Source organism: Oncorhynchus mykiss, chromosome 17 (genome assembly GCF_057628025.1).
Source record: "Oncorhynchus mykiss isolate SJ-2025 chromosome 17, ASM5762802v1, whole genome shotgun sequence".
Lineage (NCBI taxonomy): Eukaryota > Metazoa > Chordata > Actinopteri > Salmoniformes > Salmonidae > Oncorhynchus > Oncorhynchus mykiss.
Window position 1 is genome coordinate 70675110 of NC_143038.1, and position 25655 is coordinate 70700764.

General features: G+C 40.2%; 1 protein-coding gene across 1 annotated transcript; it reads left to right on the forward strand.

Annotated features, from left to right (window-relative positions):
• The first annotated feature begins 628 nt into the window (after nt 1-628).
• On the forward strand, nt 629-25109 carry LOC110494793 (leucine-rich repeat-containing protein 3). Its single transcript, XM_021570128.3, has 3 exons — nt 629-869; nt 21426-21908; nt 22116-25109. The coding sequence occupies exons 2-3, from the start codon at nt 21487-21489 to the stop codon at nt 22684-22686; spliced, it is 993 nt and encodes a 330-aa protein (XP_021425803.2). The 5' UTR covers nt 629-869; nt 21426-21486; the 3' UTR covers nt 22687-25109.
• Nucleotides 25110-25655: the final 546 nt, after the last annotated feature.

A 25655-nucleotide genomic window follows, 5' to 3' on the forward strand; every position in this document is an offset into this window, starting at 1 on the left:
TCACTCACAGTCACCCACAGTCACCCACAGTCACTCAGTCACCAGTCACACAGTCACTCACAGTCACTCACAGTCACCCACAGTCACTCACAGTCACTCACAGTCACTCACAGTCACCCACAGTCACTCACAGTCACACACAGTCACTCACAGTCACTCACAGTCACCCACAGTCACTCACAGTCACTCACAGTCACCCACAGTCACCCACAGTCACTCACAGTCACTCACAGTCACTCAGCACGACCTGTTTGTGTTTTAGCAGCAACTTTGGATTTACTTGAAGACTCATCTAAACTTTTTCTTCAGGTCACGACATGACTGGTGGACTGACCAGATAGATGGGTTTTACGATCAATAATCAATAGCCCAATCAATACTCTTGGATTATTTGATTTTAGCCTACTTTCTGTTTTCCTCTCAATGTTTATTTGGCGGAAACAAAAATGTGTAAACACCAAATCAGATTTTTGTATTTGACTTCATGGTGTTAAATGTATATAATTGTAACTACATTTTTAATGGGGGAGGTGATACACAGACTGCTGTATGTCTCATCTTTTCCACAAGGGAGGTACAAAACATCACACAACGGCCCCTTTAAGAGGGAGGGACAACACATCACACAACGGCCCCTTTAAGAGAGAAAGAGGGAGAAATAGAAAGAGAGAGAGAGAGATGTGATAACAGTGACAGAATTGTTCTATGATGACAACCGGATTAATGTTTGACGCGCTGTCATATTAAAGAATAGCCACATTACAAATCCGTGTCGGACACATCAGAGTCAGACCGAACCTCGTAGTCAACATCTTCGCGTGTGGATTCCAACTTGAAGAAGAATTTTGGCGGTTAATTACGTGTCACAGGTAGGAAATTCAATTATCTTTTCTGTTTTCATAATTATTTATTGACATATTAGATGCAGCATAATTGTCTCTGGATTGAATTCATTGCCTATTTCTTTATTGTTACCAAACTATGGGTTAAAGTGATTTCTTATACAAGTGTTTTTAAGTAACATTTTCTGCAATGATTATTGCATGATTATCCCATTAGCCTATGTCAACCTAACGACTACATGATTTTGAGATAGACCGATTTAAAACATGGAATTATTTATTTTCCAGCTAAATTATTATATTACTTGTCTATTATATTACTTCTATACAGTAGACTAATACCACTTTACAGTAGACCATACACCAGTTGCTAAAGGGTATAGGGTTTAAAAGGAAAATAAATGACTGTTGAATGAATTCCATAACAAGCTGTAAATTGAGCCAGTAACTTCTGCTAATAGAACGTTCATTCATACAGATGGTGTAGCTGAGACTAAATGGTCAATTGCATGTTCCTCACTAGGAAGGTATCATTCACTGTTTGTGCCAGTCTCACTGTTTCTCCTACATTTCTCTCTCTCTCTCTCTCTCTCTCTCTCTCTCTCTCTCTCTCTCTCTCTCTCTCTCTCTCTCTCTCTCTCTTCTCCCTATTTTTCCCCCCTCTCTCTCTCTCTCTCTTCTCCCTATGTCTCTCTTTCTCTCTCTCCTTTATTTCTCTCTCTTCTTTCTCTCTCTCTTCTCCCTATTTTCTCTCTCTCCTCCCTATTTCTCTCTCTCTCTCTCCTCCCTATTTTATCTCTCTCCTCCCTATTTTCTCTCTCTCCTCCCTATTTCTCTCTCTCTTCTCCCTATTTCTCTCTCTCTCTTGCTCTCTCTATTTTCTCCCTATTTCTCTCTCTTCTTTCTCTCTCTCTCTTCTCCCTATTTCTCTTTCTCTCTTCTCCCTATTTTCTCTCTCTCCTCCCTATTTCTCTCTCTCTTCTCCCTATTTCTCTCTCTCTCTTGCTCTCTCTATTTTCTCCCTATTTCTCTCTTTTTTCTCTCTTCTCCCTATTTCTCTCTCTCTCTTCTCCCTATTTCTCTCTCTCTCTTCTCCCCATTCTCTTTCTCTCCTCCCTATTTCTCTCTCTCTTCTCCCCATTTTTCTCTCTCTCTCTATTTCTCTCTCTCTCTCGCTCTCTTTCTTTTCTTCCTATCTCTCAATCTCTTTTCTCCCTATTTATCTTTCTCTCTCTCTTTCTCTCTCTCCTCATTAATTGCCCTGGGGAAATGGAAGTGATAACAGCATTGGCTGAGCCTGTCATTTCTCCTTTCTCGCGCTCGATTATATCCTTCTCGCTTTCTTTCTCTCCTATCTCTCTCTTTCACACTCACTCTCTCTAATTGTCATTCTTGTGGGTTCCACAAAATGCACCGATTGATTGTTTTCAATTGTGTTAATTGGTGTGGTAGCTTTCCCTGAATTGCTGCTTTCTTCTAACAGAACTTTATAACGGGTTTATAACGGGTTTATAATGCACTGAAGCTCCTTTCTGTCTGTCAGGCAGTTAGACAGACAGGCAGTATATGGGACTCACTCGGTGGACATTCTTATGGCCTCTGATAGTACATGTGTGTGTACATACGTACGTGTGTGTGTGTGTGTGTGTGTGTGTGTGTGTGGCCACTGCTCAGATTGACAACTACAGTATATTTCATCTCCAATGTTTATTGAAAACATAAATACATTTTCACAATGAACACTGATGTCTCTCAAACACATTGTTACATTAGTTGGTTAGCTAGCGAATTTGAGCCATATCAGCATTGACATGAAATCAGTCAAAACACCTCAAAATCAGACATGAAACAAGATGAAACTAGCTGAAATCCGTCACTTACGATTCCCCACATGACAGTTTCTTGTCATTGTTAGTAGCTATCTGGCCATCCAGAATCAAAAACAACTCTCAGATTTCAGCCCCGTTGAAGAGTATGCGTCGTTTTCGTGACGTTACCAGCTATCCCATCTATGTCAAACCAGAATGTAGATCGATGTGGACTGCGAAATGGAAAAATGTCCCTTATATAGGATAGGATTTGTAATGATGAAGAGGATTATGATTATATAAAGAATCATTTTAATAAAAGTGTCCACTTGAATCACTCAAATATCGAATAAAAAAATGCAATACAAGAACAAATGAAACAAATACACAGCTGATATTTCAGCCTGGATTCTAACCAGAACCAGAGGAGGATACCAATCACCACTTGGTAAATGGACGAATGTGTTGAAAAGTGTACAACGGGTGTTCTATTTCCCTGGCTAAGGCACATGTCACATGTTGAGTGATTTGTCCCTTCATTTGATAAACACACCGAAACAGATGTTCTCTATTCTCCTGCAGTCATATTCTGCATTGAAGTTTGATTTTCCTCGCTGATACAACCCAAGCCCAGATTCTAACCAACTCAGATACGATCATGCAATATATTCTCCTGCAGTCGTGCTGATACTGACTGAAGAGTATTCCTATCGTAGTTTGTTTTTACCGACTGAGCCAAGAGATACGTAGTGTCCAGTCTGTTTTTACAGCACATAGTCTTACATCACTTTCTGACTGAACTTTGTTTCTCCTTGCTGGCCCAGCACCAACTGAGGCCAGGTCTCGAACCACGGCATAAACAAACACGGAATATTCTCCTGCAGTTATAGATCAGACTCTAACAGTGGAGTCTTGCTACCATAGTTTGCTCTTCCTTGCTGGGACAGGAGAGAGATGACATACAACACAGTAGATACTCTACACAGATTCTAACTAAGACTCGGATATAATCATTGGGACTCATGTATTTTTCTACACCGTCACCAACATGCTACAGTATAGTTTTATTTTCCTTGTCTTGACAAGAAGATAGTGTACAGCCCAGACCAGGCTACTTCTGACCATGGACTACAGTCAGGGCCAAAAGTAATGGCCCCCTTGACAAAGATAAGCAAAAAATAATGCAAAGATGGAAATATATTGAATGCAACAAACAAAAACATGTATAAATTATAATATTTTGTACTAATACAATTGCTTAGAGAAAGAGATTTTATTTAATAAGTAATAAAAAATAAAAAATATTATTGGCACCCCTGTTTTCAATACTTCAGCACCCTCCCCTTGGGAGGATAACAACACTCCCCTTGGGAGGATAACAACACTCCCCTTGGGAGGATAACAACACTCCCCTTGGGAGGATAACAACACTCCCCTTGGGAGGATAACAACACTCCCCTTGGGAGGATAACAACACTGAGGCTTTTTCTAGAATGTTTTAAGAGCTTGGAGAACACGTTGGGAGGCTGACATGGCCATTGCAAAATGGCCTAAAATGTCTTGGTACCGGGTAAATGATGCCGTGATGTCGTTGACCTTAACAAGGACCCCAGGACCAGTGGAAGCAGAACAGACCCATGACATCAAAGATCCACCACCATATTTTACAGTAGATATGCTTCTGTTTTTGAACACCAAACCCACCACTGGTATGCGTGGCCCAAGAGCTCTATTTTCATGTCATCTGCCCATTGCACCGCTCGGAGTTCCAAGTGCCAATGCCGTTTAGCAAACTCCAAGTGGTGCTATGGTCAGATAACATGAAAATAGAGCTCTTTGGCCACACACATTAGTGGTGGGTTTTAAATACTGTAACATCAACCCAACCCAGTCCCCAGCCCAAGCTGTGTCTCTTCCAGCTGTGTAATTATCCACACTAGATAGCTCCAACTAGGGCAAACGCATGTCATATTCACCAGCACCAGCACCACCCAGCCACAGCCCAGTCCACAACCCACAACCCAGTCACAACCCAGCCCACAGCTCACAACCCACAATCCAACCACAGCCCAGCCCACAACCCAGCCACAAATCAGCTCACAGCCCAACCCAGCCCACAACCCAGCCACAAGCCAGCCACAACCCAGCCCACAGCCCAGCCCAATACCCAGCCCACAACCCAGCCCAATACCCGGCCACAACCCAGCCCAACCCAGCCCACAACCCAGTCACCACCCAGCCCAGCCCAACCCAGCCTACAACCCATCCCAATACCCGCCCACAACCCAGACACAACCCAGACCAATACCCAGCCACAAACCAGACACAACCCAGCCCACAGCCCAGCCCATAACCCGCCCACAACCCAGACACAACCCAGCCCAATACCCAGCCCAATACCCAGCCACAACCCAGCCCACAACCCAGCCCACAGCCCAGCCACAACCCAGCCCACAACCCAGCCCACAACCCAGCCCACAACCCAGCCCACAACCCAGCCCACAACCCAGACACAGCCCAGCCCACAGCCCAGCCCACAACCCAGACACAGCCCAGCCCACAACCCAGACACAGCCCAGCCCACAACCCAGCCCACAACCCAGACACAACCCAGCCCACAGCCAACAACCCAGACACAGCTCAGCCCACAGCCCAGCCCACAACCCAGCCCACAACCCAGACACAGCCCAGCCCACACCCCAGCCCACAACCCAGACACAGCCCAGCCCACAGCCCAGCCCACAGCCCACAGCCCAGCCCACAGCCCAGCCCACAGCCCAGCCCAACCACAGCCCAGCCCACAGCCCAGCCCAGCCACAGCCCAGCCACAGCCCAGCCCACAGCCCAGGATCTGTATCTCTTCTAGCTGTGTGCTTATGGACACTGTGAGGGAGGATTAATGTGCTGGTCTGGTATAGTGTATCAGCAGTGGTACTCACACATCCCACTGTGTCTAATGTCGCAGTCTGATTCCCAAACGGCTCCTTAGTCCCTGTAATGTGCACTACGTTTGACCAGGGCCCTGGTTGTACACTGTGGTACTATATAGGGTGTCATTTGGAACGCAGTTAATGTCCCTGGCTACTATACTATAAAACACAGAGATGTATCATCACTGGAACATGAGTTAGGATGATCTGTTGGGAGGTGGATTCAATGGTCAATTAATGAGAGAGAGTGTAGATGAATGTAATGTCATGCTTGTCAGATGTGTGTGTGTGTGGGAGGGAGGGATGGGATGGATGGATAGAGGGAGGGATAGATAGATAGAGGGTGTGTAGGGAGGGTGAGTGGGAGGGAGGGAGGGTTGGATGGAGGGTGAGTGGGAGGGAGGGATGGATGGATAGATAGATAGAGGGTGTATAGGGAGGGTGAGTGGGAGGGAGAGAGAGAGGGAGGGATGGATAGATAGAGGGTGTGTAGGGAGGGTGAGTGGGAGGGAGGGTATGTAGAGGCAGGAGATGGGATAAGATGCTGGTAATGTTTGTTGTGTTGAAATATTGTCATGTATGTATGAAAGAGAGAATGTGAAGAGTTTATTTCCAAAATGCTATATCCACAAAATATTTTTTTTATCAGAAATGATTGGTTCTGGGTACCTTCATGTGTGTAAAATATTAGTGTTCTCAGATTTTTTATTTACAGATTTTAGATGTGTATTAAAATGTGTGTTTTTTTTAGGCAAAAAAAATGATCTGTTGTTTAGCTGGAATGGAATGGTGATTTACTTTATATTTCAATCAAATCAGTCAATGAAATGTATTTTATAAAGCCCTTCTTACATCAGCTGATGACACAACGTGCTGTACAGAAACCCAGCCTAAAAACCCCAAACAGCAAACAATGCAGGTGAAGACTGTGATGTGGGGTTGTCTCACCTAGCTATCTTAAGATGAATGCACTGTGCGGCACTCTGGATAAAATGTCAAACGTAAATGTTTTGCATACAGATTTAATAATTACTGTATTGATTCATTTAAAAAAAGATGTATACTGTATTGTATATATTGATGTCACAGACTAATTATTTGTACAGTTCTCAGATCCATATTGTCACGTTATAGGAAAAATATGAGGATTGTCTTTCTGACAACTCCCATTTACTGCAACCAGTAAATCTGATGATTCATAGCAGTAAGAGAGGTCAGTATAGATTGTAGTTTCCGGCCTCCTCTTCTTCTTCTTCTCTTGGCCCAGTAGATGAAGTAGTGCACTATATAGGAACTAGGTTACTAAAGTAGTGCACTATATAGGAACTAGGTAACTAAAGTAGTGCACTATATAGGAACTAGGTAACTATATAGGAACTAGGTAACTAAAGTAGTGCACTATATAGGAACTAGGTTACTAAAGTAGTGCACTATATAGGAACTAGGTAACTATATAGGAACTAGGTAACTAAAGTAGTGCACTATATAGGAACTAGGTTACTAAAGTAGTGCACTATATAGGAACTAGGTAACTAAAGTAGTGCACTATATAGGAACTAGGTAACTATATAGGAACTAGGTAACTAAAGTAGTGCACTATATAGGAACTAGGTTACTAAAGTAGTGCACTACATAGGAACTAGGTTACTAAAGTAGTGCACTATATAGGAACTAGGTAACTAAATAGGAACTAGGTTACTAAAGTAGTGCACTATATAGGAACTAGGTTACTAAAGTAGTGCACTATATAGGAACTTGGTTACTAAAGTAGTGCACTATATAGGAACTAGGTTACTAAAGTAGTGCACTAAATAGGAACTAGGTTACTAAAGTAGTGCACTACATAGGAACTAGGTTACTAAAGTAGTGCACTATATAGGAACTAGGTTACTAAAGTAGTGCACTATATAGGAACTAGGTTACTAAAGTAGTGCACTATATAGGAACTAGGTTACTAAAGTAGTGCACTAAATAGGAACTAGGTTACTAAAGTAACAGACTATATAGGAACTAGGTAACTAAAGTAGTGCACTAAATAGGAACTAGGTTACTAAAGTAACAGACTATATAGGAACTAGGTTACTAAAGTAGTGCACTATATAGGAACTAGGTTACTGAAGTAGTGCACTATATAGGAACTAGGTTACTAAAGTAGTGCACTATATAGGAACTAGGTTACTAAAGTAACAGACTATATAGGAACTAGGTTACTGAAGTAGTGCACTATATAGGAACTAGGTTACTGAAGTAGTGCACTATATAGGAACTAGGTTACTGAAGTAGTGCACTATATAGGAACTAGGTTACTGAAGTAGTGCACTATATAGGAACTAGGTTACTAAAGTAGTGCACTATATAGGAACTAGGTTACTAAAGTAACAGACTATATAGGAACTAGGTTACTGAAGTAGTGCACTATATAGGAACTAGGTTACTGAAGTAGTGCACTATATAGGAACTAGGTTACTGAAGTAGTGCACTATATAGGAACTAGGTTACTGAAGTAACAGACTATATAGGAACTAGGTTACTAAAGTAGTGCACTATATAGGAACTAGGTTACTGAAGTAACAGACTATATAGGAACTAGGTTACTAAAGTAGTGCACTATATAGGAACTAGGTTACTAAAGTAGTGCACTATATAGGAACTAGGTTACTGAAGTAACAGACTATATAGGAACTAGGTTACTAAAGTAGTGCACTATATAGGAACTAGGTTACTAAAGTAACAGACTATATAGGAACTAGGTTACTAAAGTAGTGCACTATATAGGAACTAGGTTACTGAAGTAGTGCACTATATAGGAACTAGGTTACTAAAGTAGTGCACTATATAGGAACTAGGTTACTAAAGTAGTGCACTATATAGGAACTAGGTTACTAAAGTAGTGCACTATATAGGAACTAGGTTACTAAAGTAGTGCACTATATAGGAACTAGGTTACTAAAGTAGTGCACTATATAGGAACTAGGTTACTGAAGTAACAGACTATATAGGAACTAGGTTACTAAAGTAGTGCACTATATAGGAACTAGGTTACTAAAGTAGTGCACTATATAGGAACTAGGTTACTAAAGTAGTGCACTATATAGGAACTAGGTTACTAAAGTAGTGCACTAAATAGGAACTAGGTTACTAAAGTAGTGCACTATATAGGAACTAGGTTACTGAAGTAGTGCACTATATAGGAACTAGGTTACTAAAGTAGTGCACTATATAGGAACTAGGTTACTAAAGTAACAGACTATATAGGAACTAGGTAACTAAAGTAGTGCACTAAATAGGAACTAGGTTACTAAAGTAACAGACTATATAGGAACTAGGTTACTAAAGTAGTGCACTATATAGGAACTAGGTTACTAAAGTAACAGACTATATAGGAACTAGGTAACTAAAGTAGTGCACTAAATAGGAACTAGGTTACTAAAGTAACAGACTATATAGGAACTAGGTTACTAAAGTAGTGCACTATATAGGAACTAGGTTACTAAAGTAACAGACTATATAGGAACTAGGTAACTAAAGTAGTGCACTAAATAGGAACTAGGTTACTAAAGTAACAGACTATATAGGAACTAGGTTACTAAAGTAGTGCACTATATAGGAACTAGGTTACTAAAGTAGTGCACTATATAGGAACTAGGTTACTAAAGTAACAGACTATATAGGAACTAGGTTACTAAAGTAGTGCACTATATAGGAACTAGGTTACTAAAGTAGTGCACTATATAGGAACTAGGTTACTAAAGTAACAGACTATATAGGAACTAGGTTACTAAAGTAGTGCACTATATAGGAACTAGGTTACTGAAGTAGTGCACTATATAGGAACTAGGTTACTAAAGTAGTGCACTATATAGGAACTAGGTTACTAAAGTAGTGCACTATATAGGAACTAGGTAACTAAATAGGAACTAGGTTACTAAAGTAACAGACTATATAGGAACTAGGTTACTAAAGTAGTGCACTATATAGGAACTAGGTTACTAAAGTAACAGACTATATAGGAACTAGGTTACTGAAGTAGTGCACTAAATAGGAACTAGGTTACTGAAGTAGTGCACTATATAGGAACTAGGTTACTAAAGTAGTGCACTATATAGGAACTAGGTTACTGAAGTAACAGACTATATAGGAACTAGGTTACTAAAGTAGTGCACTATATAGGAACTAGGTTACTAAAGTAGTGCACTATATAGGAACTAGGTTACTAAAGTAGTGCACTATATAGGAACTAGGTTACTAAAGTAGTGCACTATATAGGAACTAGGTTACTAAAGTAGTGCACTAAATAGGAACTAGGTTACTAAAGTAGTGCACTATATAGGAACTAGGTTACTAAAGTAGTGCACTATATAGGAACTAGGTTACTAAAGTAGTGCACTATATAGGAACTAGGTAACTAAAGTAGTGCACTAAATAGGAACTAGGTTACTGAAGTAGTGCACTATATAGGAACTAGGTTACTAAAGTAACAGACTATATAGGAACTAGGTTACTAAATAGGAACTAGGTTACTAAAGTAGTGCACTATATAGGAACTAGGTTACTGAAGTAGTGCACTATATAGGAACTAGGTTACTAAAGTAGTGCACTATATAGGAACTAGGTTACTAAAGTAGTGCACTATATAGGAACTAGGTTACTAAAGTAGTGCACTATATAGGAACTAGGTTACTAAAGTAGTGCACTATATAGGAACTAGGTTACTAAAGTAGTGCACTATATAGGAACTAGGTTACTGAAGTAGTGCACTATATAGGAACTAGGTTACTGAAGTAGTGCACTATATAGGAACTAGGTTACTAAAGTAGTGCACTATATAGGAACTAGGTTACTGAAGTAGTGCACTATATAGGAACTAGGTTACTAAAGTAGTGCACTATATAGGAACTAGGTTACTAAAGTAGTGCACTATATAGGAACTAGGTTACTGAAGTAGTGCACTATATAGGAACTAGGTTACTAAATAGGAACTAGGTTACTAAAGTAGTGCACTATATAGGAACTAGGTAACTAAAGTAGTGCACTATATAGGAACTAGGTTACTAAAGTAGTGCACTATATAGGAACTAGGTTACTAAAGTAGTGCACTATATAGGAACTAGGTTACTAAAGTAGTGCACTATATAGGAACTAGGTTACTGAAGTAGTGCACTATATAGGAACTAGGTTACTAAAGTAGTGCACTATATAGGAACTAGGTTACTAAAGTAGTGCACTATATAGGAACTAGGTTACTAAAGTAGTGCACTATATAGGAACTAGGTTACTGAAGTAGTGCACTATATAGGAACTAGGTTACTAAATAGGAACTAGGTTACTAAAGTAGTGCACTATATAGGAACTAGGTTACTAAAGTAGTGCACTATATAGGAACTAGGTTACTAAAGTAGTGCACTATATAGGAACTAGGTTACTAAAGTAGTGCACTATATAGGAACTAGGTTACTAAAGTAGTGCACTATATAGGAACTAGGTTACTAAAGTAGTGCACTATATAGGAACTAGGTTACTAAAGTAACAGACTATATAGGAACTAGGTTACTAAAGTAGTGCACTATATAGGAACTAGGTTACTAAAGTAGTGCACTATATAGGAACTAGGTTACTGAAGTAGTGCACTATATAGGAACTAGGTTACTAAATAGGAACTAGGTTACTAAAGTAGTGCACTATATAGGAACTAGGTAACTAAAGTAGTGCACTATATAGGAACTAGGTTACTAAAGTAGTGCACTATATAGGAACTAGGTTACTAAAGTAGTGCACTATATAGGAACTAGGTTACTAAAGTAGTGCACTATATAGGAACTAGGTTACTGAAGTAGTGCACTATATAGGAACTAGGTTACTAAAGTAGTGCACTATATAGGAACTAGGTTACTAAAGTAGTGCACTATATAGGAACTAGGTTACTAAAGTAGTGCACTATATAGGAACTAGGTTACTGAAGTAGTGCACTATATAGGAACTAGGTTACTAAATAGGAACTAGGTTACTAAAGTAGTGCACTATATAGGAACTAGGTTACTAAAGTAGTGCACTATATAGGAACTAGGTTACTAAAGTAGTGCACTATATAGGAACTAGGTTACTAAAGTAGTGCACTATATAGGAACTAGGTTACTAAAGTAGTGCACTATATAGGAACTAGGTTACTAAAGTAGTGCACTATATAGGAACTAGGTTACTAAAGTAACAGACTATATAGGAACTAGGTTACTAAAGTAGTGCACTATATAGGAACTAGGTTACTAAAGTAGTGCACTATATAGGAACTAGGTTACTGAAGTAGTGCACTATATAGGAACTAGGTTACTAAATAGGAACTAGGTTACTAAAGTAGTGCACTATATAGGAACTAGGTAACTAAAGTAGTGCACTATATAGGAACTAGGTAACTAAAGTAGTGCACTATATAGGAACTAGGTTACTAAAGTAGTGCACTATATAGGAACTAGGTAACTAAAGTAGTGCACTATATAGGAACTAGGTTACTAAAGTAGTGCACTATATAGGAACTAGGTTACTGAAGTAGTGCACTATATAGGAACTAGGTTACTAAAGTAGTGCACTATATAGGAACTAGGTTACTAAAGTAGTGCACTATATAGGAACTAGGTTACTAAAGTAGTGCACTATATAGGAACTAGGTTACTGAAGTAGTGCACTATATAGGAACTAGGTTACTAAATAGGAACTAGGTTACTAAAGTAGTGCACTATATAGGAACTAGGTAACTAAAGTAGTGCACTATATAGGAACTAGGTAACTAAAGTAGTGCACTATATAGGAACTAGGTTACTAAAGTAGTGCACTATATAGGAACTAGGTAACTAAAGTAGTGCACTATATAGGAACTAGGTTACTAAAGTAGTGCACTATATAGGAACTAGGTTACTGAAGTAGTGCACTATATAGGAACTAGGTTACTAAAGTAGTGCACTATATAGGAACTAGGTTACTAAAGTAGTGCACTATATAGGAACTAGGTTACTAAAGTAGTGCACTATATAGGAACTAGGTTACTGAAGTAGTGCACTATATAGGAACTAGGTTACTAAATAGGAACTAGGTTACTAAAGTAGTGCACTATATAGGAACTAGGTAACTAAAGTAGTGCACTATATAGGAACTAGGTAACTAAAGTAGTGCACTATATAGGAACTAGGTTACTAAAGTAGTGCACTATATAGGAACTAGGTAACTAAAGTAGTGCACTATATAGGAACTAGGTTACTAAAGTAGTGCACTATATAGGAACTAGGTTACTGAAGTAGTGCACTATATAGGAACTAGGTTACTAAAGTAGTGCACTATATAGGAACTAGGTTACTAAAGTAGTGCACTATATAGGAACTAGGTTACTAAAGTAGTGCACTATATAGGAACTAGGTTACTAAAGTAACAGACTATATAGGAACTAGGTTACTAAAGTAGTGCACTATATAGGAACTAGGTTACTAAAGTAGTGCACTATATAGGAACTAGGTTACTAAAGTAGTGCACTATATAGGAACTAGGTAACTAAAGTAGTGCACTATATAGGAACTAGGTTACTAAAGTAGTGCACTATATAGGAACTAGGTTACTGAAGTAGTGCACTATATAGGAACTAGGTTACTAAAGTAGTGCACTATATAGGAACTAGGTTACTGAAGTAGTGCACTATATAGGAACTAGGTTACTAAAGTAGTGCACTATATAGGAACTAGGTTACTAAAGTAGTGCACTATATAGGAACTAGGTTACTAAAGTAGTGCACTATATAGGAACTAGGTTACTAAAGTAGTGCACTATATAGGAACTAGGTAACTAAATAGGAACTAGGTTACTGAAGTAGTGCACTATATAGGAACTAGGTTACTAAAGTAACAGACTATATAGGAACTAGGTTACTAAATAGGAACTAGGTTACTGAAGTAGTGCACTATATAGGAACTAGGTTACTAAAGTAACAGACTATATAGGAACTAGGTTACTAAATAGGAACTAGGTTACTAAAGTAGTGCACTAAATAGGAACTAGGTTACTAAAGTAGTGCACTATATAGGAACTAGGTTACTAAAGTAGTGCACTATATAGGAACTAGGTTACTAAAGTAGTGCACTATATAGGAACTAGGTTACTAAAGTAGTGCACTAAATAGGAACTAGGTTACTAAAGTAGTGCACTATATAGGAACTAGGTTACTGAAGTAGTGCACTATATAGGAACTAGGTTACTAAAGTAGTGCACTATATAGGAACTAGGTTACTAAAGTAGTGCACTATATAGGAACTAGGTTACTAAAGTAGTGCACTATATAGGAACTAGGTTACTGAAGTAGTGCACTATATAGGAACTAGGTTACTAAAGTAGTGCACTATATAGGAACTAGGTTACTAAAGTAGTGCACTATATAGGAACTAGGTTACTAAAGTAGTGCACTATATAGGAACTAGGTTACTGAAGTAGTGCACTATATAGGAACTAGGTTACTAAATAGGAACTAGGTTACTAAAGTAGTGCACTATATAGGAACTAGGTAACTAAAGTAGTGCACTATATAGGAACTAGGTAACTAAAGTAGTGCACTATATAGGAACTAGGTTACTAAAGTAGTGCACTATATAGGAACTAGGTAACTAAAGTAGTGCACTATATAGGAACTAGGTTACTAAAGTAGTGCACTATATAGGAACTAGGTTACTGAAGTAGTGCACTATATAGGAACTAGGTTACTAAAGTAGTGCACTATATAGGAACTAGGTTACTAAAGTAGTGCACTATATAGGAACTAGGTTACTAAAGTAGTGCACTATATAGGAACTAGGTAACTAAAGTAGTGCACTATATAGGAACTAGGTTACTAAAGTAGTGCACTATATAGGAACTAGGTTACTAAAGTAGTGCACTATATAGGAACTAGGTTACTGAAGTAGTGCACTATATAGGAACTAGGTTACTAAAGTAGTGCACTATATAGGAACTAGGTTACTGAAGTAGTGCACTATATAGGAACTAGGTTACTGAAGTAGTGCACTATATAGGAACTAGGTTACTGAAGTAGTGCACTATATAGGAACTAGGTTACTAAAGTAGTGCACTATATAGGAACTAGGTTACTGAAGTAGTGCACTATATAGGAACTAGGTTACTAAAGTAGTGCACTATATAGGAACTAGGTAACTGAAGTAGTGCACTATATAGGAACTAGGTTACTAAAGTAGTGCACTATATAGGAACTAGGTTACTGAAGTAGTGCACTATATAGGAACTAGGTTACTAAAGTAGTGCACTATATAGGAACTAGGTTACTAAAGTAGTGCACTATATAGGAACTAGGTTACTAAAGTAGTGCACTATATAGGAACTAGGTTACTGAAGTAGTGCACTATATAGGAACTAGGTTACTAAATAGGAACTAGGTTACTAAAGTAGTGCACTATATAGGAACTAGGTAACTAAAGTAGTGCACTATATAGGAACTAGGTAACTAAAGTAGTGCACTATATAGGAACTAGGTTACTAAAGTAGTGCACTATATAGGAACTAGGTAACTAAAGTAGTGCACTATATAGGAACTAGGTTACTAAAGTAGTGCACTATATAGGAACTAGGTTACTGAAGTAGTGCACTATATAGGAACTAGGTTACTAAAGTAGTGCACTATATAGGAACTAGGTTACTAAAGTAGTGCACTATATAGGAACTAGGTTACTAAAGTAGTGCACTATATAGGAACTAGGTTACTAAAGTAACAGACTATATAGGAACTAGGTTACTAAAGTAGTGCACTATATAGGAACTAGGTTACTAAAGTAGTGCACTATATAGGAACTAGGTTACTAAAGTAGTGCACTATATAGGAACTAGGTAACTAAAGTAGTGCACTATATAGGAACTAGGTTACTAAAGTAGTGCACTATATAGGAACTAGGTTACTGAAGTAGTGCACTATATAGGAACTAGGTTACTAAAGTAGTGCACTATATAGGAACTAGGTTACTGAAGTAGTGCACTATATAGGAACTAGGTTACTAAAGTAGTGCACTATATAGGAACTAGGTTACTAAAGTAGTGCACTATATAGGAACTAGGTTACTAAAGTAGTGCACTATATAGGAACTAGGTTACTAAAGTAGTGCACTATATAGGAACTAGGTAACTAAATAGGAACTAGGTTACTGAAGTAGTGCACTATATAGGAACTAGGTTACTAAAGTAACAGACTATATAGGAACTAGGTTACTAAATAGGAACTAGGTTACTGAAGTAGTGCACTATATAGGAACTAGGTTACTAAAGTAACAGACTATATAGGAACTAGGTTACTAAATAGGAACTAGGTTACTAAAGTAGTGCACTAAATAGGAACTAGGTTACTAAAGTAGTGCACTATATAGGAACTAGGTTACTAAAGTAGTGCACTATATAGGAACTAGGTTACTAAAGTAGTGCACTATATAGGAACTAGGTTACTAAAGTAGTGCACTAAATAGGAACTAGGTTACTAAAGTAGTGCACTATATAGGAACTAGGTTACTGAAGTAGTGCACTATATAGGAACTAGGTTACTAAAGTAGTGCACTATATAGGAACTAGGTTACTAAAGTAGTGCACTATATAGGAACTAGGTTACTAAAGTAGTGCACTATATAGGAACTAGGTTACTGAAGTAGTGCACTATATAGGAACTAGGTTACTAAAGTAGTGCACTATATAGGAACTAGGTTACTAAAGTAGTGCACTATATAGGAACTAGGTTACTAAAGTAGTGCACTATATAGGAACTAGGTTACTGAAGTAGTGCACTATATAGGAACTAGGTTACTAAATAGGAACTAGGTTACTAAAGTAGTGCACTATATAGGAACTAGGTAACTAAAGTAGTGCACTATATAGGAACTAGGTAACTAAAGTAGTGCACTATATAGGAACTAGGTTACTAAAGTAGTGCACTATATAGGAACTAGGTAACTAAAGTAGTGCACTATATAGGAACTAGGTTACTAAAGTAGTGCACTATATAGGAACTAGGTTACTGAAGTAGTGCACTATATAGGAACTAGGTTACTAAAGTAGTGCACTATATAGGAACTAGGTTACTAAAGTAGTGCACTATATAGGAACTAGGTTACTAAAGTAGTGCACTATATAGGAACTAGGTAACTAAAGTAGTGCACTATATAGGAACTAGGTTACTAAAGTAGTGCACTATATAGGAACTAGGTTACTAAAGTAGTGCACTATATAGGAACTAGGTTACTGAAGTAGTGCACTATATAGGAACTAGGTTACTAAAGTAGTGCACTATATAGGAACTAGGTTACTGAAGTAGTGCACTATATAGGAACTAGGTTACTGAAGTAGTGCACTATATAGGAACTAGGTTACTGAAGTAGTGCACTATATAGGAACTAGGTTACTGAAGTAGTGCACTATATAGGAACTAGGTTACTAAAGTAGTGCACTATATAGGAACTAGGTAACTAAAGTAGTGCACTATATAGGAACTAGGTTACTGAAGTAGTGCACTATATAGGAACTAGGTTACTAAAGTAGTGCACTAAATAGGAACTAGGTTACTAAAGTAGTGCACTAAATAGGAACTAGGTTACTAAAGTAGTGCACTATATAGGAACTAGGTTACTAAAGTAGTGCACTATATAGGAACTAGGTTACTAAAGTAGTGCACTAAATAGGAACTAGGTTACTAAAGTAGTGCACTAAATAGGAACTAGGTTACTAAAGTAGTGCACTATATAGGAACTAGTCTATAATATGTGGCTGGTTATTGAATAATAAATAAATACAAGTGATAGCCATTTCCTTCATAACAATGAGACGTAACCATTAATGTCATCCTCTCTCGATGGGCCTTCGGTAGCTAGTTGTGACTATGTGACCAGGAGGATTTTTCAGACGAACAGGCTTAATCTGTATTTTTTATTCCCCTTTACCCAGTGACCTTTATTGTCCTGAACCTTAATCTCCTCTGTCTCCTGCATAGCTGCCGGAAGGAGGGTTGCTGGAGGGGCTGAAGCACCCCCTGATACATTTTAATAATTTTGCCCCCAAAATGATATTCTTTCCTGTATGAACAGACCATAAATCATTCAAAATACTAGACCACGAGAGCATCATTTAGCCACAGAGAATCACTAGTTATACTAGACCAGAGAGCATCATTTAGCCACAGAGAATCACTAGTTTATAAACAATTTCTTGGGATTACATTTCATCACAAGCACTTACAGTCGGGAAGACTGCAATTTGGGTAGCGACTGTGCCAAATATAGAACAGCTTGTTGCTTTGTGGTTTGTGGCCATAGACATATAATCCATAGATTATATATCCAATCATTTTGGAACCTCTAACTCTGGCAATTTTGACTGTTAAAAGAATACTTTAGGATTTTGGCAATGAGGCTATTGATGTACTTCCCCAGAGTCAGATGAACTCCTGGAAGTAATCCTTTAAACTCATGGGTACACTAGAAATGGCTGCCAGTCCTGGCAATGGTTGCCAGTCCTGTCAATGGCTGCCAGTCCTGTCAATGGCTGCCAGTCCTGTCAATGGTTGCCAGTCCTGTCAATGGCTGCCAGTCCTGTCAATGGCTGCCAGTCCTGTCAATGGCTGCCAGTCCTGTCAATGGCTGCCAGTCCTGTCAATGGTTGCCAGTCCTGTCAATGGCTGCCAGTCCTGTCAATGGCTGCCAGTCCTGTCAATGGTTGCCAGTCCTGTCAATGGCTGCCAGTCCTGTCAATGGCTGCCAGTCCTGTCAATGGCTGCCAGTCCTGTCAATGGTTGCCAGTCCTGTCAATGGCTGCCAGTCCTGTCAATGGCTGCCAGTCCTGTCAATGGCTGCCAGTCCTGTCAATGGCTGCCAGTCCTGTCAATGGCTGCCAGTCCTGTCAATGGTTGCCAGTCCTGTCAATGGCTGCCAGTCCTGTCAATGGCTGCCAGTCCTGTCAATGGCTGCCAGAACTTCCATCTATGGATTATATTTCTATGGTTGGTTGCGGCTTTCAAATACAAATACCTACTGCTTAAAAAATAAATATATGTATATATATATAGTACCAGTCAAAAGTTTGGATACACCTACTAATTTAAGGGTTTTTCTTTATTTTACTATTTTACTAAAGACCCTGTCTTTCAAAGATAATTCGTAAAAATCCAAATAACTTCGCAGCTCTTCATTGTAAAGGGTTTAAACTCTGAATCCCATGCTTGTTCAATGAACCATAAACAATTAATGAACATGCATCTGTAGAACGGTCGTTAAGACACTAACAGCTTACAGACGATAGGCAATGAAGGTCACAGTTATGAAAACTTAGGACACTAAGGAGGCCTTTCTACTGACTCTGAAAAACACCAAAAGAAAGATGCCCAGGGTCCCTGCTCATCTGCGTGAACGTGCCTTAGGCATGCTGCAATGAGGCATGAGGACTGCAGACGTGGCCAGGAACGCACAATCCCTCCATCAGTGCTCAGACTGTCCACAATAGGCTGAGAGAGGCTGGACTGAGGGCTTGTAGGCCTGTTGCAAGGCAGGTCCTCACCAGACACACCGGCTGAGCTTGTTGTCATTGCAGGCAATCTCAACGCTGTGCGTTACAGGGAAGACATCCTCCTCCCTCATGTGATACCCTTCCTGCATTCTCATCCTGACATGACCCTCCATCATGACAGTACCACCAGCCATACTGCTCGTTCTGTGCGTGATTTCCTGCAAGACAGGAATGTCAGTGTTCTGCCATGGTCAACGAAGAACCCGGATCTCAATCCCATTGAGCACGTCTGGGACCTGTTGGATCGGAGGGTGAGGGCTAGGGCCATTTCCCCCATAAATGTCAGGGAACTTGCAGGTGCCTTGGTGGAAGAGTGGGGTAACATCTCACAGCAAGAACTGGCAAATCTGGTGCAGTCCATGAGGAGGAGATGCACCGCAGTACTTAATGCAGCTGGTGGCCACAACAGATTCTGACTGTTACTTTATCCCCCTGCTTTTGTTCAGGGACACATTATTCCATTTCTGTTAGTCACATGTCTGTGGAACTTGTTCAGTTTGTGTCTCAGCTGTTGAATCTCATGTTCATACAAATATTTACATGTTAAGTTTGCTGAAAATGAACACAGTTGACAGTGAGAGGACATTTTTTTTTTTTTGCTGAGTTTATATATATATATATATATATATATATATATATATATATATTGTAAAATCTGTGTGTCTCTTCACTGGGAATTGATGACCATGTTGTTTTAATACTCTCATTTGGTCACTGTCATCATTTCAATCATTTGGTATAAAAAAAATTACGTAGAATTGGATGAAATTTGCATTAGAAACAATCTGGTTTCTGAGCTGGTCATGGGCGCACCTCAGCCACTATCAAGGTCCTGAATGATATTATAATCGCCATCGATAAGAGACATTACTGTGCAGCCGTCTTCATGGACCTGGCTAAGGCTTTCGACTCTGTCAGTCACCACATTTTATTGGGAGACTCAACAGCCTTGGTTTCTCAAATGATTGCCTTCGCCTGGTTCACCAACTACCTCTCTGATAGAGTTCAGTGTGTCAAATCGGAGGGCCTGTTGTTTGAACCTCTGGCGGTCTCTATGGGAGTATCGCAGGGTTCAATTCTCGGGCCAACCCTCTTCTCTGTATACATCAATGGTGTCGCTCTTGCTGCTGGTGATTCTCTGATCCACCTCTACGCAGACGACACCATTCTGTATTCTTCTGGCCCTTCTTTGGACACTAACCTCCAGACAAGTTTCAATGCCATACAACTCTCCTTCTGTGGCATCCAACTGCTCTTAAATGCAAGTAAAACTAAATGCATGCTCTTCAACCGATCGCTGCCCGCACCTGCCCGCCCGTCCAGCATCACTACTCTGAACGGTTCTGACTTAGAATATGTGGACAACTACAAATACCTAGGTGTCTGGTTAGACTAAACTCTCCTTCCAGGCTCTCACTAGCTTTAATCAGCAGCTGTCAGAGCAGCTCACAGATCACTGCACCTGTACATAGCCCATCTGTAAATAGCCCATCCAACTACCTCATCCCCATACTGTATGTATTTATTTATCTTGCTCCTTTGCACCCCAGTACCTCTACTCTACCTCTCTCTCTCGTTCTCTCTCGCTCTCGTTCTCTCTCTCGTTCTCTCTCTCTCTCTCGTTCTCTCTCTGTCTCTCGTTCTCTCTCTCTCTCTCTCTCTCTCTTCTTCTCTCTCTCTCTCTCTCTCGTTCTCGTTCTCGTTCTCTCTCTCGTTCTCATTCTCTCTCTCTCTCGTTCTCGTTCTCTCTCTCTCTCGTTCTCTCTCTCTCTCTCGTTCTCTCTCGTTCTCTCTCTCTCGCCCCTCCTCTCTCTGTATGCCCTAACAAACTCTATGACCATGGACAGAGACAGAGACACCCTTGTGATGCTCCCAACTCCCAAGAGTGATTATTATAAGAACATTTCAACCCTCAGGTCGTTATGTTCAAAGTCCTAAGGTCCTTATCACGTAAGGGTTGAATCATTGCCATAACAAAACAACTTTCCCTGGTGAACATCTACAGAATGTATCCAGCTCCTGTCTCAAAGCCAAATTAGTTGTTTTCTGTGTGTTCTTTAGTGGATTTGCTTAAAGTGTTCTTTTTCTTCTCCACAAATCAAAGTTCCTTCCATGTGTTATTTTTCTTCTCCACCAATCAAAGTTCCTTCCATGTGTTCTTTCGCTCCAACATCTGTGGATGTGGGTGTACTGTATGAACTTTCCACTAACCTCCTGTGGATGTTCTGTGTGTTCTATAGCCTCTTCTCATGCTGTTTTCTGTTCTGTTCCACCAGGCTCTGCTGGCCCTGGCATCTCCCTCTGGACCTGGGGTGTGTCGGGGGCTATGGTGAGGACATGTGCCTCAGCGGGAGGACTGGATGTCATGGAGGAGATGGATTGGGGCTGCGGAGAGGATTGGGTAAAGTGTTGGAGAGAGGAGGGCTGGGCACAAAGCTTGGGAAAGAGAGAATACTGGAGAGAGGGAGGGCGAGAGAGAGAGGGCAGGGACCCAGGACATGGCTGGGGCAGGAGACAAGGCTTGGGAGAGACCTGGGTCGAGGCCTGGGAGGCTGGTCATTCACCCTGCTGGTCCTGCTCCTCCTACTCTCCCCGGTGTTCCCCCAGTGCCCTGACAGCTGCCACTGTGTGTGGGAGAGCAGCATGGTGCTGTGTACGGACGCTGGGCTCCGTGAGTTCCCCCAGGGCCTTCCTCCGGACACCGTCACCCTCCACCTGGAGAGGAACTACATCCGCTCGCTCCCCGAGAGCGCCTTTAGGCAAGGAAGATAACAATTGGGATTTTTTTTATTTACCTTCATTATTGTCATTAGTTCATTTAATTAATTTATTCATTGATTAATGAATTAATATTTATTTTTCTATTTCTTTCATTTTAATTCATATCTGGCTCCCATTATGGTTTTAGTTCCAGGTCTAGTTATGATGTTTCTGACACTTCCTCTTGTTATATACCTTCCTTTCAGGGAGCTGACCCACCTGAGGGAGCTTTACCTCTCCCACAACCGCATCGACACCCTCTCCTCCGGGGCCCTGCGCCACCTGAGCTCAGAGCTCCGTCTCCTGGATCTTTCACATAACCTGTTACGCCAGGCCAGCCGGGACGAGTTCAGTTCCACGCGGGCCAAGACGCGCCTCTACCACAACCCGTGGCACTGCGACTGTACCCTGCAGGAGCTGGTGGAGACGTTAAATCTAGAGCCGGAGACGGTCAACGGGATCGTGTGTGAGAGCTCTGTGAGGAGCGCCGGGGAGGTGAGTCGCTGGGAGGATCCAGGGGGTGCAGGGGAGCACGCCGGTCAACCGCTGGTTAAATTGCTCGACTCTGGGGTGAACTTCTGTAATCTCCAGCGGAAGACCACGGATGTGGCTATGCTGGTGACCATGTTCGTGTGGTTCTTCATGGTCATTGTTTATGTGGTCTACTACGTGAGACAGAACCAGGCTGAGACCAGAAGACATCTGGAGTATCTGAAGAGTTTGCCCAGTCCGAGGAAAACAGTCACGGAGACAGACACGATAAGCACTGGTCTCTGAACTATTTATTTATTGCCTTTCTTTAATCAGGTAGGTTATTGAGAACACAGTCCCTTTCACAAACACAACCAAGAGAAGACCTACGAAAAGGCCGTAGGGACAATTCATGTCTCTGTATTGGGACTGAGCTTGTTAATTGAAAATGGACTATCTATAACAACTTTGACTTTAATTAAATGATTACAGCATTTTATTTTTGTAACTACTTTTCCATAATTATTTATATATTTTTGCCCTAACTACATTTATACAAAAAAAATATGGTTTTTCTATTCACTGGCATATGCACAGCTTTAACGCTGTCCAAATGGAGAGAAAGACCAGAAGAAGAAAGAAACAGAGAAGACAATATTGATCAGCACCTTTCATCATCAATACTGGTGGCTTTCATCATCAATACTGGTGGCTTTCATCTTCAATACTGGTGGCTTTCATCATCAATACTGGTGGCTTTCATCTTCAATACTGGTGGCTTTATACTGGTGGCTTTCATCTTCAATACTGGTGGCTTTATACTGGTGGCTTTATACTGGTGGCTTTCATCATCAATACTGGTGGCTTTATACTGGTGGCTTTCATCATCAATACTGGTGGCTTTCATCATCAATACTGGTGGCTTTCATCTTCAATACTGGTGGCTTTCATCTTTAATACTGGTGGCTTTATACTGGTGGCTTTATACTGGTGGCTTTCATCTTCAATACTGGTGGCTTTCATCTTTAATACTGGTGGCTTTATACTGGTGGCTTTATACTGGTGGCTTTCATCTTCAATACTGGTGGCTTTCATCTTCAATACTGGTGGCTTTATACTGGTGGCTTTATACTGGTGGCTTTCATCTTCAATACTGGTGGCTTTCATCATCAATACTGGTGGCTTTCATCTTCAATACTGGTGGCTTTCATCTTCAATACTGGTGGCTTTCATCTTCAATACTGGTGGCTTTCATCTTCAATACTGGTGGCTTTCATCTTCCATACTGGTGGCTTTATACTGGTGGCTTTCATATTCAATACTGGTGGCTTTCATCTTCAATACTGGTGGCTTTCATCTTCAATACTGGTGGCTTTATACTGGTGGCTTTCATCATCAATACTGGTGGCTTTCATCATCAATACTGGTGGCTTTCATCTTCAATACTGGTGGCTTTCATCTTCAATACTGGTGGCTTTCATCTTCCATACTGGTGGCTTTATACTGGTGGCTTTCATATTCAATACTGGTGGCTTTATACTGGTGGCTTTCATATTCAATACTGGTGGCTTTCATCATCAATACTGGTGGCTTTCATATTCAATACTGGTGGCTTTCATCTTCAATACTGGTGGCTTTCATATTCAATACTGGTGGCTTTCATCTTCAATACTGGTGGCTTTCATATTCAATACTGGTGGCTTTCATCTTCAATACTGGTGACTTTCATATTCAATACTGGTGGCTTTCATCTTCAATACTGGAGGCTTTCATCTTCAATACTGGTGGCTTTCATCTTCAATACTGGAGGCTTTCATCTTCAATACTGGTGGCTTTCATCTTCAATACTGGTGGCTTTATACGGGTGGCTTTCATCTTCAATACTGGTGGCTTTCATCATCAATACTGGTGGCTTTCATCTTCAATACTGGTGGCTTTATACTGGTGGCTTTCATCTTCAATACTGGTGGCTTTATACTGGTGGCTTTATACTGGTGGCTTTCATCATCAATACTGGTGGCTTTATACTGGTGGCTTTCATCATCAATACTGGTGGCTTTATACTGGTGGCTTTCATCTTCAATACTGGTGGCTTTCATCTTCAATACTGGTGGCTTTCATCATCAATACTGGTGGCTTTCATCTTCAATACTGGTGGCTTTCATCTTCCATTGTACTCTTAACAGGGAATACTCACCTTGACCAAATTATTTTTGACAGACAGATAGCAGATCGTTACAAACATATAACCTGAGGGACTGTCTGTTTCTATTCTGTATATCAGGTTCCAAAGGCATGTGATGTTGTTTAGTGTTCAGGATGATTAGTCCTACTTTTATCTCTCTCCAGCCCTTGATGATCAGTGAAGGCTATTTTAACCTCTCACTCTACAAGGTCACTGACTCTGAACCAGCCAGTCATCTACATTCATATCCTGTGTTTTATCGCCCTACGAGCCAGGACACAGCCTGAGATTCTCTGGCAGGCCACTGTTGACCAATTCAAAGTCTAGGTTGAAAACTAAAGGAGATCGGGCATTTGCCCGAGACTTTGGAATGGTCTGCCAGGGGACATCAGGCTTATAGATTCAGTGCCTCTTTTTAAATCCCTTATCGAAGACACACTTTTGTAAAGATGCTTAGTGATTTTATTTTATGATGTGAAGCATGTTACTTGTATCGAAAAGCGCTATACAAATAAAGTTAGAATTATATTAAACCCCACTAATCCCTCAATCCGCACTACATCCGTTCCTTCCTGCTGTTCTAATGTTACCCTGGCCCTAGGAAGCAGGTGGTGAATCCGTTTTTTTAGTCATCAAGTACGTAACAAGCAATCATTTCTAAATTGACCAAGTGGGAGAGGCTAGTGTATGATGGCAGGGTATCAGCTGTCTCGGAAGCAGAGAAATTAAATGAAGACCTGATTTTAGAATTGATTTAATAATTAACATTTATCTTTGTTAAAAATGATCAGACGGAAAGAAACAAACTTGTTTTTTTTTTAAGAAATGCTTTGTTTCTGTGGATCCTAACGTATCTTCTTAGTGACGTTTTATTAAGGACTGGTTTTCTGTCTGTGTGGTTAAAGTTATGGTCCTATATTTTCCTCCTGGACTTTCTTATTGTTAGTGAAGTGAGTTTAAAGAGACAGGCGACTTTGAGATATATCCAATTGAGCCGAAATATGCAGCTATTACCGTGAATGCAGTGTCCGCTCCATGGATTGAAACTAGGGACTCTATTCAGTCATGGAAGTTCAGCATTACAGCCTAA